The 18983-nt window shown below is 43.4% G+C and overlaps 1 protein-coding gene across 1 annotated transcript in view; it reads left to right on the top strand.

The window, feature by feature from the left end:
* PNMA8C (PNMA family member 8C) overlaps window positions 1-18295 on the top strand; it is a 53792-nt gene extending 35497 nt beyond the window's left edge. The window contains 2 exon segments of the mRNA XM_023736193.1: window positions 17095-17205; window positions 17628-18295. Coding sequence (XP_023591961.1) covers window positions 17095-17205; window positions 17628-18295 — 779 coding nt within the window.
* The last annotated feature ends 688 nt before the right edge of the window (window positions 18296-18983 follow it).

Genomic DNA, 18983 nt, shown 5'->3' with positions numbered 1-18983 from the left:
CGAGCACAGCGGAAGATCATGGGGGAAGAGTTCAGGAGCGTGGATTCTGCACTCTAAGCGGCTCAGCCTCTTACCAGCACTTCCGCTTACTGTGCCTCAGTTTCCTCCCGTTTCCTTCCATCCGCACCGCACAGGGACTCCGTATCTATAAGGATGATGATAATAACAGTACCTGACTCATAAGATTGTTATGCAATTAAAAGAAGTTAATAGGAATCCCTGGGTGATGCAAACAATTAAGCCAAAAGGTCCAAACCCACTCAGAGGCACCTCAGAAGAAAGGCCTGGCGATCTGCTTCTGAAAGGTCACAGCCTTGAAAACCTTATGGAGCAGTTCTGCTCTGCACACACGGGGTCACCATGAGTGGAAATCGACTGCAAGGCAACTAACAACATTTCTAAAGTGCTTAGAGTAGAGGCGGACATGTAACAAGGGATATTAAAAAATCCATTGCCGTGAGTCGATTCCAACTCATCGTGACCCTGCAGGACAAAGTAGAACTTCCCCGTGGGGTTTCCAAGGCTGTAATCTTTATGTAAGCAGACTGCCACATCTTTCTCCCGAGGAACACGGAGTGGCTGATGGGTTCGAACCGATGACTTGTCGGTTAGCAGCTGAGGGCTTAACCACTGCGCCACCAGGGCTCCTTAATATGTGTTATATATTTTTATTTTAAAAAATAAAATTTAAATTAAATTAGAATAAAATAAAATTAAAACAAAATTAAATTAAACAAAGCAAAATCAAATTAAAACAAGAGTAACTAAAATAAAATTCACTTCTTTAGCTTCCTACCATCAAATCCACATTGCCAGTGTACACCTGGCCTTCTCTCCCCTCACTTCCTGTCTGTGCTCCCATCAAAAGCCAGTCCCTTCTCTGCACTCAGGCCCCATCTTCCTCCCCAGAGGAGGACTCTGTCTGCCTCCAGGCTGGTCCATTGCGAGCTCTCTCTTGCATCCATCTCTATGTCTTTTAAAACGTTCCCCTTGACCACCTACCACTCCATTTCCCTGCTCATCTTTACTGGCAAAACACTTCAAAAGGGCTGCCATCCCCAGGTTTCTACCTCCCTACCTTCTGCTCGATGGCAATGGGTTAACGAGTACCTTCTGCTCAAGGACCGTGGTGGCGCAGTGGTTAAGCACTCGTCTGCTAACTTGTCACAGGTTGGAACCCACCAGTGGCCCCCCGGGAGAAGGATGTTTTAGTCTGCTTCCGTAAAGATCACAGCCTTGGAAACCATGTGGGGCAGTTCTACTCTGTCCTGTAGGATTGCTATGAGTCAGAGTCGACTCAACAGCAATGGGGTTGGGTTTGGTTTTGGACGTTCTCGTCACTCCTGTAACCCACTGCCTCTGATTTCTGACCCCACCTCTCAAAGTGCCGCCATCTTGTAAATCCAAGGGCCACATCTTTGCCTTTATCTGACCACTCCCACCTCGTTGAAACCCTCTCCTCTCTGTGCTATTTAATTTGTTGGTTTAAAATAATTTCAAATTTACAGAAGACTTGCAAGAACAAGACCAGGAACTCCCGTATACCCTTTACCCAGATTATCCAAATATTTCGTGGATTATCTGAAGTTTGCCGCATTTATTTTCTCATTCTCTCTCTCTTTCTCCCGCTCCTAAATTTCTCCCTCTTCCTCGCTCTCTCTCTCTATTTTTTTCTGAATCATTTGAGAGTAAGTTGCATACACCAATTTCTTTATCTCTAAATACATCAGTGTTTAAAAATTAAAAACCAATTGCTGTGGAGTCCATTCTGACTCATGGTGACCCCATGTGTGTCAGACTAGAACTGCGCTCCATAGGGTTTTCAAGCCTGACTTTTCAGAAGTAATTCCCAGGCCTTTCTTCAGAGGTGCCTCTGGGTGGACTTGAACCTCCAGCCTTAGGGTTAGCGGCCGAGCTCCTTAACTGTTTGCACCATACGGTCACCTAATTCAAGTACATGTTTAATATTGCCAATTGTCCCAATAATCTCCTTTACAGCAATTCTATTTTTTGAGTCCAGGATTTAGTTGAGGGTTTAATACATTTCATTTAGTTGCCGCATCATTTCTGTCTCCTTCATTCTGGAACAGTTGCTTGTTTTTCCTTGACTTTAGGGACCCTTGCACTTTTGAAGAATCCTGGCCAGTTATTTTGTAGAATGAGCCTCTGTTTGGGTTTGTCCTGTTTCCTCATGATTAGAATCAGGTGGTGAACTGTGGGCAGGAATTCCATAGAGGAGATGCTGTATCCTTCTTGGATTTCGATTTGTCCCAATATTGGCACTGTTAACTGGGATCGCTTGATTAAAATGGCCTCAGCCAGGCGTCTACTCTTTGAAGTCGCTGCTTTTCCATTTGTCCCTCCTCTCTGCTTTTCAAACACACGCTTTTAGGGTTCTGCTCCCCCCTCACCTCCTTTGCTATGTTTCTTTCCTTGAGCCTCCCCTTTTGCCTGACCTTGAAACTCTCTGAGGCCCAGGGACTTGGTTCTGGGCTCTTCTCTCTCCTCTCTCCACACCCTCTCCTGGATGATCTCATCTAGCCCCTCAGCTTAAAATTCCTCCCATGTGCCAATGACTTCTAAATTTATATCCCCACCCCATCTCTCCCCTAAACTCCAGGCTCCTCTCTCTAACTCCCTTTGGCTGTCTGCTAGGCGTATCAAATTTAAGATCTCCAAAATGGAATTCCTGAGTCCCCAGCCCTTTTCCCTCTAAAGCTTCCCCATCACTGTGGGTGGACTTGCCACCCTTCCAGTTGTTCAAGGCAAAAACCTCAGCGTCTTAGGGAACACTGAGCTTCTTTTAAGGGTGATGAGAAAATTTGGAAATGGATAATGGCAATGGTTGAACAACATGATAACCATAACTGTTGTTGTTGGGTGCCTTCGAGTTGATTTCCACTTATAGAATGGAGATTACATGATCCATTCTATCTTTTCTCAACAACATAAACGGCGACTCTACACATGGACCTCGCCCGATGGAATACACAGGAATCAAATCAAGTACGAGACAATGGAGAAACTCAATACCATCAGTCAGAACAAGGCCAGGGGCCGACTGCAGAACAGACTGTTAATTACTCATATGCAAGTTCAAGTTGAAGCTGAAGAAAATTAAAACAAGCACCTTCCAACCTGAAGGGCTCATCTTCCAGCACTGTATCAGAAAATATTCCAATGCTATTCATAGGGTTTTCATTGGCCAGTTTCTTTAGAAGTAGATCCCCAGGTCCTTCTTCCTAGTCTGTCTTAGTTTGGAAGCTCCGCTGAAAACTGTCCACCATGGGTGAACCTGCTAGTATTTGAAATATCAGTGGCATAGCTTCCAGAATCTCAAGCCACCGCAGTAAGACAAACTGACAGACACACTGAACACTAATGACCTAAGACCAGACGAGTGTGGAACGACATCAAGAACATCACACGTGAAGAAAGCAAAAGGTCATTGAAAAATAGAGGAAAGAAAGAAAAGACCAAAAAGGATAGCAGAAGAGACTCTGAAACTTGCTCTTGAACATAGGGTAGCTGTGGAAGCGAATGGAAGAAATGATCATGGAAAAGAGAACAGAAGATTTCAAAGGGCAGCTGGAGAAGACAGAGTAAAGTATTATAGTGAAATGTGCAAAGAGCTAAAGTTAGAAAACCAAAGAAGAACATGCTCACATTTCTCAAGCTGAAAAAACTGAAGAAAAAAATTCAAGCCTTGGGTTGCAATATTGAAGGATTCTACAGGGAAAATATTAAACAACACAAGAAGCATCAAAAGAAGATGGAAGAGATGCACAGTTACTGTACCAAAAAGGTTTGGTCAACATTCAGCCATTTCAGGAGGTAGCATATGATCAAGAATCAGTTGTACTGAAGGAAGAAATCCAAGCTGTACTGAAGGCATTGGCAAAAAACAAGGCTCCGGGAATGGAAAGAATACCAACTGAAATGTTTCAACAAGTGGATGCAATGCTGGAAGCGCTCACTGGTCTCTGCCAAGAAATTTGGAAGACAGCTACCTGGCCAACTGAATGGAAGAGATCCATATTTGTACCTATTCCAACAGGATGTGAAAATTATTGAACAATATCATTAATATCACAGGCAAGTAACATTTTGCTGAAGATCATTCAAAAATGGCTGTGGCAGTACATTGACCGGGAACTGCCGGAAATTCAAGCTGGATTCAGAAGCGGATGTGGAACCAGGGATATCGTTGCTGATGTCAGATGGATCTTGGCTGAAAGCAGAGAATACCAGAAAGATGTTTACCTGTGTTTTATTGACTGTGGAAAGGCATTTGACTGTGTGGCTCATAACAAATTATGGATAACATTGTGAAGAATGGGAATTCCAGAACACTTCATTGTGCTCATGAGGAACCTGTACATAGACCAAGAGGGAGTCATTCAAACAGAACCAGAGAATACTGCATGGTTTAAAATCCGGAAAAATGTGTGTCAGGGGTGTATCCTTTCACCATACTTACTCAGTCTGTATGCTGAGCAAATAATCTGAGAAGCTGAACTATATGAAAAAGAATGGGGTATCAGGACTGGAAGAAGACTCATTATCAACCTGCCATATGCAAAGACACAACCATGTTTGCAGAAAGTGAAGAGGACTTGAAGCACTTACTGATGAAGATCAAAAACTACAGCCTTCAGTATGGATTACACCTCAACATGAAGAAAACAAAAATCCTCACAACTGGACCAATAAGCAACATCATGATAAATGGAGAAAAGATTGAAGTTGTCAAGGATTTCATTTTACTTGGAGCCTCAATCAACAGCCACGGAAGCAGCAGTCAAGAAATCAAATGACATAGTGCATGGGGCAAATCTGCTGCAAAAGACCTCTTTAAAGTGTTAAAAAGCAAAGATGTCAATTTGAGGACTCACGTGTGCCTGACCCAAGCCATGGTATTTTCAATCGCCTCATACTCATGTAAAAGCTGGATAATGAATAAGGAATACCAAAGAAGAATTGATGCCTTCTAAGTATGGTGTTGGTGAAGAATATTGAATATACCATGGACTGCCAGAAGAACCAACAAATCTGTCTTGGAAGAAGTACAGCCAGAATGCTCCTTGGAAGTGAGGATGGCGAGACTTCATCTCACGTACTTTGGACATGTTGTCAGGAAGGATCAGTCCCTGGAGAAGGGCATCATGCTTGGTAAAGTAGAGGGTCAGCGAAAAAGAGGGAGATCCCCAAAGAGATGGCTTGACACAGCAGCTTCAGTGTTTTGTTCTGTTGTACATAGGGTCACTATGAGTCAGAACCAACTTGACGGCACCTAACAACAGCTACTCAATGAACTAGGAAGTAGAACAGAAGCACCAGACACTCTATTCAGCCAATTAACCAGAATTTCCCATGAAACCATGACTCTGAACCTGCAGATCAATATACAAATCCCATGAGGTGTTTGGTTGTACGTAAGCAGCCTCAGTAGATGCTCTTTTGTTGTTGTTGTCATTATAAATATATCTATCATAAAACTTTTGCTGGTTCAACTTTTCACAGGTGCACAACATACTGACAGCAATTACATTAATCGGCCGCGCAACCCTCCCCTTAATCAACGTGAATTTTCCATCACTGTAAACCGAAACTCAGTGCTCCATAAGGAATAACCTCACCTTTTCCCATCTTTCCTGCCCCTGGTTACCACTAATCAACATTGGTCTCTATACAAAAAAAAAAACAGTATATTAATTTTATTTATAGTAATTGGCTCCTGGGTGGCATAAATAGTTACGCGCCTGACTGCTAACCTAAAAGTTTACGGTTCAAACCCACCCACTGGTTCTACAGAAGAAAAGCCTTCTGTAAAGATTACAGCCAAGAAAACTCTATGGAGCAGTTCTACTCTGTAACACATGGGGTCGCCATGAGTCACAAATATTTAACTATATGGTAAATGGGTCTCCATTTGTACCCTTGTCCCAGCCCCACAGATGCTCAAGACCAACCATTTCCTTCTACTCCCCTTCCATGGCCTCCACCCTGGTCCAGCCACCCTTGCGTCTCTCCTGAACTATTACAATAGCCTGGTCCCTGCTCTCCCTGCTTCCATTCATTAACTATACAATTGCTTCCCAGTAGCCAGAGATATTTTTTAAAATGAATATCAGAACACATCAATGACGCTCTGCTTAAAAACTACCTTCCCATCCCACTTGGCGGAAAATGCTGTGCTCCTATCAACTACAAGGCTGTCTCCACTTGACCTCATCTCCCATCACTCTCCACCCAGTCTAGTCTCCCAGCTTTTCTTCCGAGACACCAAGCCCGTTCCCACTCAGGGCCTTTGCAAGTGCTGGTTCCTCTGCCTGGATTTTCCCTCATATTCATACACCTGGTTCTTTCTCATATGTCAGAATTCAGCTCAAATTTCGATTCCTCAGAGAGCATCTCTGAAAAGTCGAAAAACGGTGTCCCCCCAACCCAGTCACTGTCACATTACTCTGTCACTTTTGTGGAACCTTTCACCATCTAAAAATATCTTTTTTTATTTCTTCACTTGCTTATTGTCTGTCTTCTTCTCAACGATAAAATCTACATGAAGGCAAGGGTCTTATCAATCTCCTTCACCAAAATTCCAGCACCTAGTTCCGTGCCTGGTACATAGTAAGTGCTCAAAAAAATATGTGTTGAATATGCTCTTTGAGTCAGTGGTCAAATTATTTTTAACATTTATAGGTAAATCATTGCCAGTACAAACACAGTCATCCCTCGGTATCTGCAGGAGATTGGTTCCAGGACCCTCCACCAATACCAAAATCCATGATGCTCAAGTCTGTTCTATAAAAGGATGTAGTATTCGCATATAAATTATACATCTCCTTCTGTATACTTTAAATCATCTCTAGATTACTTATAATACCTCATATATTGTAAACGCTAAGTAGTTGTCACACTGTATTGTTTAGGGAATAATGACAAGATGCCAGGCGTACAATGCTCAAACAGGATGCTGGAGAGAGACCACGGACCTGTGAAATGGTGGGAGGCTACAGCAGGGTATGCCTACACGTCATTTCATTCACATGGATTCAGCACAGTGCTTGGCGTATGACAAATTCAAGTTTTACTTTTTGGAATCTTTTTTTTTTTTTTTAATATTTTTGATCCATAGTTGGTTGAATCCATGGATGCAGAAACTGCAGATATAGAGGGCAGACTCTTCACAGTTCTGTCCCTCCCTATCCAATATTCCTACCCCTTATTTCTTTTTCTTGTCTTATTGCAATGGCTAGGATAGTTGGCATCTCCATCTTCTAGAATAGGATCCAACACATAGGAGGGCTTCTAGTGGGATTAGATGCTGGGGCCAGGGTTGGAAAGAAGTTTCTATCACTTGCAACAGAAAGAGTTCTAAAAAAGAAATCGCTACCCAGAAGTGGGGTGCTAATAAATCCTAAATGTGGAACTGACTGAGTCAAGATAGAGTAGGAAGGATTCTTTTCTACCACTCTGAGGAGTTGTAAGTTCTGGTGGATCCGAAAAATGGCCACAAAATTCTTTTACAGTCCTCATATCAAGACATGGGGTCTCTGTTGTCTTGCTACCACTAAATCTGGGTGAGCTTGTGTACAGCAGAAATGATGCTATGAGACTTCCAAGGCTGGGTATAAAAGGCCATATGGCTTCTGCTTTGTCTGTTGGAATGTTACCCTGGAGCCCTGAGATGTCATGTAAGAGGTTTGACCACCCTGAGACCACCATTCTAAAGAGGCCACATGTAGGTGCTCTGATTGACAGTCAGTATGACAACTATTTACATAACATCTACGCTGTATTAGGTATTATAAGGAATCTAGAGATGACTTAAAGTATACAGGAGGAGGTACATAAATTATATGCACATACTATGCCATTTTATATGAGAGTCTTGAGTATCCGTGGATTTTGGTATCCGTGGGGAGGGTCCTAGAACCAAACCCCCACAGATACTGAGAGACGACTGTATTTTACTGCCAGTTATGAGCCTGAGCCGTCTTGGAAGTCCAGCTCAGTCAAGTCTTCAGGTAACTGTAGTTTCAGCTGGCAGTTGACTGCAACCATATAAGACATCCCAAGCAAGAGCTTCCCAACCAAGTCCTTCTTAATTTTTTACTAGCAAAATAAAACGGTTGTTTTTTTTTTAAGTAATATTTTATTGTATTTTCCATGAAAGTTTACACAGCAAATTCAGTCCCCATTTGACAGTTTCTATACAAATTGTTCAGTGACATTAGTTACATTTTTCACAAAACGTCAACATTCTCTTTAACTGTGTTCTGGTTGTTCCGTTTCCAGTGCTCTAGTTTCCCTGCCCCGTTATCTTCTCATCTTTGCTTTAGAGTAATTGTTGGCCTTTTAGTCTCAAATAGATGGGTTTTTTTTTTAACGGAGCACCGTGCTCAAGGATAATAGTCTTAATTTTGTGTGCCAATCTGTTATTTCACAAAAAGGTGACCTCCGGGAATAGTTTCGGTTCAAGGTTTAAAAAGTATCTCAGGGCAATAGTCTCAGTAAGTCCTCTAGTCTCAACTGGTCCATTAAGTCTGGACTTTTTAAGAATTTCAGTTCTGTTCCGTGTATTCCTCCCATTCTACCAGGGTCCATATATTGTGGCCCTGATCAGAACGGTTGTTAGTGGTAGCCGGGCGCCATCTTGTTCTTCAGGTCTCAGGATAGATGAGGCCATGGCTCGTGTAGTCTACCAGTCCTGTAGACTAGTTTCTGAAATGGTTGTTTTAAGCTGCTAAATTTTGGGGTAATCTGTTACACTGCAATAGAGCTCAGAACAAAAATGTTATGTGTTACCCAAGCAATTGATTGAACAACCTTCTGTTGTTTTTTAGGACTTGGACTAAATTTGCCTATCGTGACCAGAGATTTAGGGGACATGATAGAAAAATGCCAGCATAGCAGCTGTCTTAGCTTCTTAGTGCTGCTGTAACAGAAATGCCACAAGTAAATGGTTTAAAAAAAAAGCATAAATGCATTTTCTCACAGTACAAAAGGCTAGAAGTCCAAATTCAGGGCACTGGCTCTAGAGGAAGTCTCTCTCTCTCTCTCTCTCTGTTGGCTCTGGAGGAAGATACTTGTCTTGACTTCTGTAACCCCAGTGTTCCTGAGATTCTTGGCCATCTCCATGTGGTATCTCTCTGTCTCCCATTTGTACTTGCTTGCTTCTTCACCTAATCTGCTCTTTTTAGATCTCAAAAGTTATTAGGTTTCCGACACGCCCTACACCAATATGGCCTCATTAACATAACAAAGAAAACCCTTTTCCTAAATGGAGTCATATCCACAGGTATAGGGGGTTAGGATCCCAACACGTATTCAGGGGGACACAATTCAATCCGTAACAACAGCATCATGCTGGCAATTCCTCACGGCCTGCAGAAAAGCACCAACCACAATATGGATAAATTTCTCTCTAAGAAGGCCTGCCTGAAGAGCAGATTTGTAACATCAAGGCAAGCATATAACCTTGTTAAGGGAAGCTCTTTTTGCTTCCAACCAGCGATCTGAGGCCATGGAGAGTCAGATAAAAATATATTTTGTTCATACCCTGATGAAGAAACTGCAAGTAGTGGGAACGTGTGTATCATGTTATAGAAGAAACGCCAATAATATTGTTGTTGCCATGTTCACTGTGATGGTTAAGATTGTGTGTCAACTTGGCTGGGCCATGATTCTCCGTGTTTTAGTGTAATCACTCCCATGATTGAATATACTGTGAGTAGTCAATCAGATGAAAGGGAGTCTCCTTGGGGGTGTGGCCCGCATCTGTATAGAAGCAGACATTCTGGCTTTTTGCTCTCTCTGGATCCCGCGGCTGCTTCCTGTCATCTCATCTCCCGTTCTTGGGACTTGAGCTGTCAGCTTATCTGCCGAACCTGGGATTCGTGGATCTGCACAGCCTGTGAGTTGGAGCCCTGCTCTCCGACCTTCCGATCTTGGGCTTGCCAGCTTCTGCAGCTGTGTGACTTGGGAGAGGCCTCTGCCCTGATCCACGAACTTGGGATGTTCTAGCCTCTACAATCACGTGAGCTGTTTCCTTGATATAATCTCTCTCTATATATATATTTATACAATTTACTGGTGTTGGTTCTCTAGAGAACCCAGCCTAAGACATTCACGGAAACAGGGATATATGGGAGGAACTAGAAGAGTCAGGGAGCCCTGGTGGCGCAATCTTTAAGAGCCACAGTTGCTAACCAAAAGGTCAGCAGTTCGAATCCACCAGCTGTTCCTTGGAAACCCTATGGGGCAGTTTACTCTGTCCTATAGGGTCACTATGAGTTGGAATGAACTTGACGGCAACAATTAAAAGAGTCAGGGAGACCTGATTCTCACCACCATCCCCCCACAAACACCTCCCAATGTAGGGACACCCTGCCCCCAGCCTGGAAAAAGGGGTGATTCCCCTTACAGTAAAGCATCTTTGACTGTAACTGTTGGGCATTGGAGTCTGGTAGGCCGAGAACTTCAAGAATGAGCAGAGGCCCTGTGCTCTGTGCCAAGAAGCAGAAACCTTGAGTGCCTTTGGGAGCAAGACACATGGAATTAGACAGCAGAAAGAAAGAAGAGCGTAAACATTAGAAAGGAGGGAGTGAAACTACTATTTAGAGAAAACATGATTGTATATTTGGAAAGAAAATCAACCCATAACCTATTAGAAGGAATGAGAATTGAGCAAGCTACAAAATCAGCGTCCTCAGAGTACTAGGCTGCCAATATACAAAGCACTGAGTTAGAAAATAACAGAATAAAACACCACGGCACGTACTCTAGCAATACAAACAGATAAAAATATCTTGAAATAAGCTAACAAGAATGACACAGGATGTAGTCAAAGAAAATTTTTGAATGCTACAGGGGGATGGGGTGGTGATAGCCTTAAAAATAGTTGAAGAAATGCTTTTAGATGGGAAGATTCAATATTGGAAAAGGGCTCCCAAAAATCTATTCATTTAATCCAGCCTTAATTAAAATCCCAAAAGCCTTTTTTCTTTTGTGATTATACAAACTGATTTTAAATTTCGTTTTTAAGAAATTGTGAAGATACCCAGAAAAAATTCTGAAAAAATAAATAAGAGAGAACCAGTCCTTCTGTGTAGGAAAACAGATCATAAAAATACAGTTTTCAAACAGTTTGGAGCTGGCCCTTAAATGAATGGACAGTTCTACAGGACAGATTAAAGAGGCCAGAAATACGCATAAGAATTTGCATGATAACAGTGGAATTCCACATCATTGAGGAAAAGATGGACATTTCTCCAAAAATGTGAAGCAGCTGGATAGTCATCTGGGAAAATAGAAACTTGGGTCTGTACAAGGATACCAAAATACGGTCCAGGTGGATTGACGTTTTAAATGTTAAAAGAAATGAGACTTTGGACAATAATTACTTTAGCACCAAGACGAGGATAGTAAAGGGGCAGGGAAACTAGATTAATGTGAACAGGAATAAAGAGAATGTTGACACATTGTGACGAATGTAACCAATGTCACTGAACAACCTGTGTAGAAATTGTTGAATGGGCCCTAAACTGCTGTGTGAACCTTCCCGGAAAACACAGTAAAACCTACAAAAGCCGGAACCTCGGTAAGGCAGAAACCTGTCAGAAAAGACAAACTCAAATATTTTCCGCTAAAAGGAGCGATATCAAAGCGGTGAAACTGCAACCTGTCAAAGGCAGAAACCTTGACAGACAGGGAGAAACAAGGCCGTCCTGTCGAGTCCTGGTTGTCACAGGTTTCACTGTATTACTTTAAAAAAAAAAAATAAGACTTTAATAGAAGAAGAAAAGAAATGTTGGATTTGTTTTTAATGTTAGAGCAACAGAAGCCTTGCTAAGCATGACACAAACTTCAGAGGTCACACAAGAACGGACTGATACACTTGATCGCACAAAATAGACAATTGCCTGCAAGGCATGAAGTACACTAAACAAAGCCCGCAGACAAACAACGCCCTTGGAGACATACTTACGACAGATGGTGCAGAAAACATGCCCATTTCCTTCATTCGTAAAGCTGTTTTACTCCTCAGCAAGAAAAAGAAACCCCAATTTAAAAAAAAAAAAAAAAAAAGGTTAAAAGATAGGAATAGGAAGTTCAGAGAAAATGTGTTTTAAACATGATAATAAAATTATATAAAACCCAGTAGCTGTGTGGCCCTAGGTAAGTGACTTGACCTCTCTGGTCCTCGCTTCCCCTGACTAGGAAATACAGAAGCTGCTCAATAAATATTTGTTGAATGATTAAATTGATGAAATAATATCTAACCCATGGACCGCTGTAAAAATAAATGATTTAGTACAGATAGGGCACTTCGATTATTGCCTGACACCTAGCGGGCCCTATAGAAGTGTCGTTGGTATGTGTCGTTCAGTTGATTGTGGCTCATAGCAACCCCATGTGAAGGCTAGAACTGCCCCATAGATTGTCCCAAGGCAATCAAGCCCAATTAGTATATTCTGCATTGTACACATCCCACGCCAGGAATCAGAACACATCTTTGTGATAGTTACAGGGCTTCTCTCTGCCTGTAAACAGCCTGGCCCTGACTGTCATAACCACTGGACAGAGCTCCTAACTGCGGAGCCTATCTCACTCTGTCAAGTATGCCCAGCATGTCACCCTGAGCCTGGAACAAGGACACTTCCCAGCAAATATTTGTGGATCGAATAAATGAGCCCTTCTGTCGCCTGCTTCTCAATTTGGAGTGTGCATAAGCCTACGATATGCAGATGACACAACCTTGCTTGCAGAAAGTGAAGAGGACTTGAAGCACTTACTGACAAAGATCAAAGACTACAGCCTTCAGTATGGATTGCACCTCAACATAAAGAAAACAAAAATCCTCACAACTGGACCAATAAGCAACATCATGATAAACAGAGAGAATATTGAAGGTGTAAAGGATTTCATTTTACTTGGATCCACAATCAACACCCATGGAAGCAGCAGTCAAGAAATCAAACAACATATTGCATTGGGCAAATCTGCTGCAAAAGACCTCTTTAAAGTGTTAAAAAGCAAAGATGTCACATTATGGACTAAGTCATAGTCCATAAACACCCAAGTCATGGTGTTTTCAATCACCTCATATGCATGTGAAATCTGGACAATAAATAAGGAAGAGCAAAGAAGAACTGATGCCTTCGAATTATGGTGTTGGTGAAGAATATTGAATATACCATGGACTGCCAGAAGAACCGACAAATCTGTCTTGGAAGAAGTACAGCCAGAATGCTCCTTAGAAGCGAGGATAGTGAAACTTCATCTCACGGACTTTGGACATGTTATCAGGAGGGACCAGTCCCTGGAGAAGGGCATCATGTCTGGTAAAGTACAGGGTCAGCGAAAAAGAGGAAGATCCTCAATGAGATAGACTGACACCGTGGCTGCAACGATGGGCTAGATCATAAGAATGACTGTGAGGATGGCGCGCAGGACGGGCAGTGTTTCGTTCTCGTCTGTAGTGTTTCTGTGAATCGGAACCAACTCAATGGCACCTAACAACAACAGGCATCCTTGACTAAAGAAACCTACAGAAATGGAAGGACATTCCGTGCTCGTGGATTGGAAGACTTAATATTGTGAAAATGCCAATTCTGTCTAAAGTGATCTACAGATACAATGGAATCCTGATACAAATCCCAACAATATTCTTTACTGAAATGGAAATACTAATAACCACCATCATAAGGAATGGAAAGAAACTCCGAATAACAAAAGCAATATTGAAGAAGAAGAACAAAACAGGAAGCCTCACACTCCCCAATATAAAAGCATACTATAAAGCCACTGTAATAAAAACAGCCTAGTACTTGTTCAACGATAGACACATAGACCAGCGGAATAGAATTGAGAACCTAGAAATAAATCCAGCCATCTATGGACATCTGACTTTCAACAAAGGGTCAAAGTCCATTCAATGGGGCAGAAACAGGCTCTTTAATAAATGGTGCTGACAAAATTGGATATCCACTTGCAGAAAAATGAAACAGGACCCATATCTCACACCGCACACAAAAACTAACTCAAAATGAATCAAAGACCTAAATGTTAAACCTAAAACTATAAAGTTCCTGGAAGAAAACATAGGTGGAAAACTATGGGACCTAATCTTTTATAAAAATCGGCTAACAAACATGTAGAAACACGGTGTATGTTTTGCTGCGTATATTCTTAACAAAAACAAAATGAGAATTACAAAAAAAGATTTTATCAAAAGAGTAAACAGACAACTTACATACTGGGAAAAAAATCTTTGCAAACAACATATCCTATACAGGTCTATTCTCTAAAATTTATGGAGAACTTCAACAACTCAACAACAAAAAGACAGACAACCCAATCATAAAATGGGCAAAGGACATGAACAGAACCTTCCCCAAAGAGGACGTCCACGTGGTCAACAAACACATGAAAAGATGTTCATTACCATTAGCCATTAGACAGATGCAAATCAAAACCACAAGGAGATACCATCTCACCCCAGTTAAAATAGCACTGGTTAAAAAACAAAACAAACAAACAGATAAAATAAATGTTGGCAAGGACCTGGGTATGGGTGGGACTGAAAAATGGTACAATTACTGGAAAATGCTATGGCACGTCCTCAAAAAAACTAGAAATAGAACTACCCTGTGATCTACCCGTACCACTCCTAGAGACCTAAAAGTAGTAACACAAACGGGCATACGCACACCTACGTTCATTGCAGCATTATTCACAATAGCAAAAAAATGCAAACAACCCAAGTGCCCATCAACAGAAGAATGGATCAGCAAAATGTGGTGTATACATACAATGAAATACTGTGCAACCATCAAGAACAACGATGAGTCCGCAAAACATATGATCACATGGATGGACCTAGAGGGCGTAATGCTAAGCGAAAGAAGTCAAGCACATAAGGACAAATATTGTGTGATCCCTCTTTTATAAGAAGACAAGAATAGATATAGATAGCGAGACCAATGTTTATTGGTGGTTTCCAGGGAGAGGTGGGAGGAGGGTGGAAGCACGTTTTAGATCGTAGATACTTGTTATTTTTGGTGATGGGAAAAGTGACACCGAATGTGGGTTTAGTGAGCAGAGCATAACCAAAGTAAATCATGCTGCTGAGAAGTGCTCGAGAGAAAAGGATGCCTGTATTGAAGAATCTGACACCCATAAAATGGCAACAACTCCAAAAGATACCTAAAAAAATAAGCGTAAGATCACATATGGATGGGGATAGGCATATAGGTACACAAGTAGGTATAGGTGTATACATATGTGAGAACATATAGAAGTATCTATATGTACATGGAAACCCTGGTGGCATAGTGGTTAAGTGCTACAGCTGCTAACCAAAAGGTCAGCAGTTCGAATCCACCAGGTGCTCCTTGGAAACTCTGTGGGCAATTCTACTCTGTCCTGTAGGGTCGCTATGAGTCAGAATCGACTGGACAGCAACAGGTATATGTACGGAAATACAGACGTGTTCAGGCACATAGATTCATTGAAAACACAACTAGACACCCCTCAGATATAACCACACATCTTCTGAGATTGGTTTTCTAGCTTTGAAAGCTTTGAACTATAGTCTCATGGGACAGCTCAGTCAATTGACATGATATAGTTCACGAAGTTCATGTTCTACATCCTAGTGAAATGAGTAGTGTCTGGGGTCTTAAAAGCTTGTGAGCAGCCATCTAAGATGCAACTATTGGTCTCTACTCATCAGGAGCAACAGAATAAGAAGGTAACCAAAATCTCAGAGAAGAAACAAGTCTACAAGGCTGAGAGCCTACACTAGCCATGGTCTCATCTACCCTGAGACCAGAAGAACTAGATGGTGCCTGGCTACCACTACTGACCATTCTGACTGAAGCCACAATAGATGGTACCAGATAGAATGGAAGAAAAATGTAGAACAAAACTCAGCTGAGCCCAGAGGACTTCCTGAGACTATTGCCCTGAGGCACTCTTTAAACCTTGAATCGAAACTATGCACTGAGATGATCTTTTAGTGACATAGCAGAATGGCACACAAAATAAAAGATATCACCTGTAAAATGGTGCTCTATCTACTAAAAATCCCTCTCTAGGGGACCAAAAGGTCAACATTTCCTCTAAATCAAAGATGAGAAGATAAGGGGGCAGGGAAACTAGAGCACTGGAAACGGAACAACCAGAACCCAAAGAGAATGGTGACACGTTGTGGAAAATATAACTAATGTCACTGAACAATTTGTGTGGAAATTGTCAAATGGGAACCTAACTTGTTGTGTAAATCTTCACCAAAAACACAATAAAATATTATTAACAAAAAAAAAAAGATTACAGCCTAGAAAACCCTATGGGGTAGTTCTACTCTGTCACATGGGGTCACTATGAGTCAGAATCCACTCCGCTGGCAGCAGGTATTAACAGGGTAGGAAGGGGAGGAATAGACTTTGGGAAGGTGATCACATGAGCAAGGCGTTTTGTTTTCTTTTTTTAAGATTATTTTGAAATAATCACAAGCTTATAGAAAAGTTACAAGTACGCTACAAAGAACTTTTTTCTTCCTGAACCATGTGAGAGTAAATGGCCAGCTTGGTACCCCATTATCCCTGAACAGGGTGGTGTGTGTTTCCTACAAACAAAAACGCCCCACTGAAAACATACGTTTCCTCCTGTTGATTAGTATTACATGGGCAGGTACTTTGATGAGGCAATCTAACAACCCACACTTCCCATCAAGCTTTCTATTTCTTCATCTATTTACAGCTGCGTGGACTCAGGAATTCTTATTTTACTCAAGGGTTTATAACCTGTTACTCTCATTTTTAACGTCAATGCTCAAATTGTCCCAGATTTGGCCAGTGGGAGCCCTTCCAAGCTGGCTCTTGTATCCTTCCACCTGTCCTCGTCATTCTTTGAGCTCTTCCTTCCTTTCTAACCCCCAAAGAATGTTCCAGGCTCATCTTTATCTTCTCTGACCTCTTGGGATCAGCCATTTTTCTCCAAGCAGAAGGGCGGGCATGGGGGTTGAGGGGGTGGGGGGTGGCTGACCCCTCACATCAGATTGACCTTCTCGGACTCTGATTTCAGTGCTGCTGGACCCGGCCAATAGCGGAGGCGATGCTCGAGCTGTTGCCATAGCGACCGCGGCCGCAGAGCAAAAGGAGGCGGTGACGTCATTGCGGAGCAAGAACAGCGACCGTATCCTTCTCTTAGCCCGGCCGCTGGGCACTGAGGGCAGCCTCTAGGCCAGCGGTGAGGGACAAGCCGCCCCTGCCTGCCGGGCCCCCACCCACGACACCCCTCCTGGCAGTAGCCCCGAGGAGATCAGCAGCCCCAGCCCTTGAAGACCACGGCCAAAAGCGCGGAAGCAGCATCTTCAGACCCTCCCTGGTCGGGAGCCTCGCACCAGCTGGCAAACACCCATCTTTGCTTCACCTGCGCACGTTTAAGTCCCTGGGAATTCCCAAGAGCCCCCTCAGAAGGCTGTTACATTGGGCAGCCCAGAGGACACGGACTGAGTTAGACAAATCGGGGCTGTCTGCAGCCTCGGTGAGGCCTCACCCTTGCGTAGCCTTGGGGAAGAGATCTTGCCATCCTGGATCCTTTTTGGGATTCCCGAGGCAGCTCCGATGGGCAGCAGCGGGCGTACTGCTGCCTCCGGGAGCTGGGCAAGATGCTGTTTGGCGTCAAGGACATCGCGCTGTTGGAGCACGGGTGCAAGGCCCTGGAGGTGGACAGTTACAAGTCCCTGATGATCCTGGGCATCCCGGAAGACTGCAACCACGAGGAATTCGAAGAGATCATACGGGCCCCCCTGAAGCCCCTGGGCAAGTTCGAAGTGGCCGGGAAGGCCTTTCTGGAAGAAGATAAGACCAAGGCAGCCATCATCAGGCTGGCGGAGGAGATCAATTACTCCGTGATCCCCAGGGAGATCAAGGGCAAGCGCGGGGTGTGGAGAGTGGTCTACATGCCCCGGAAGCAGGACGTCGAATTCCTCACCAAGCTGAACCTCTTCCTCCAGAGCGAGGGCAGGACCGTGGAGGACGTGGCCCGGGTCCTGAGGCAGGAACTGTGCCCAGCAGGGGCGGGTCCCAGCGGGCTGCCCGCGAGAAAGGTCTGTGTTCCCGGGCCCGGGAAGGATCCGGGGGCTGCGGCCGCCGCTGGAGTGGACAGCGTGCCCCCTCTGGACTCCACAGAGGAGGAGAGCAAGGCTGGCGATGGCAAGCGAGGCCAGAGGAAGCACAAGAAGAACCGTCGGCGGCACCGTGCATCTGACAAGAAGCTGTAAGGTGAGGTGGGGTGGGCGTGGGGGCGTGTGAGTGAGGGTGGGTGGCATATGAGTGGGTGTGGGTGACTTCTGTGTGAAGGCGGGTACCATCTGAGCAAGTCTGGAGAATGCGAGTAAGTCTGGGTCATAATGAGTGAGATGAGTATTACTGGAGTAAGTGGGTAACGAGTAAAAATGGGTGTCATCTGAGTGAGCATGGGCAACATCTGACAAGTGAGTGAGGGTGGGTATTTTTATCTCAGCTAACTTGTGGGTTGCCTCTGAGTGGGTGTGGTTAGCACCTGGTCGAGTGTGGGTCATTCATTCATTCGTTCATTCCACAGGTATTGATTGCACACGTGTGTGTCCCAGGCACTGTTCTAGGAGCTGGGGATGCAGAAGGGAACATGCCCAACAAAAACCCCTGCCTTAGTGGCATTCATATGAAGTGGGTAACATTTGAGTTACTTGAATACATCTGAGTAGACGTGAGTAATAGCTGAGTAAGCGTAATGTCTGGATGAGTGTAGCAATTCATGGATTCCTTGAACAAATAAACCTACAGACACTGTTTTAGCACTGGGGCTACAGAAGGAACGAAACAAACCCAAATCCTTGCCTTTGAGGCACGTATATTATATATTTGAGTAGGTGTGGGTACCACATTTGAGTTACTTGCATAAATACGAGGAGCGTGGGTACCATTTCA

Source organism: Trichechus manatus, unplaced genomic scaffold (assembly GCF_000243295.1).
Source record: "Trichechus manatus latirostris isolate Lorelei unplaced genomic scaffold, TriManLat1.0 scaffold00087, whole genome shotgun sequence".
Taxonomy (NCBI): domain Eukaryota; kingdom Metazoa; phylum Chordata; class Mammalia; order Sirenia; family Trichechidae; genus Trichechus; species Trichechus manatus.
This window is presented reverse-complemented; position numbering and strand designations above follow the sequence as displayed.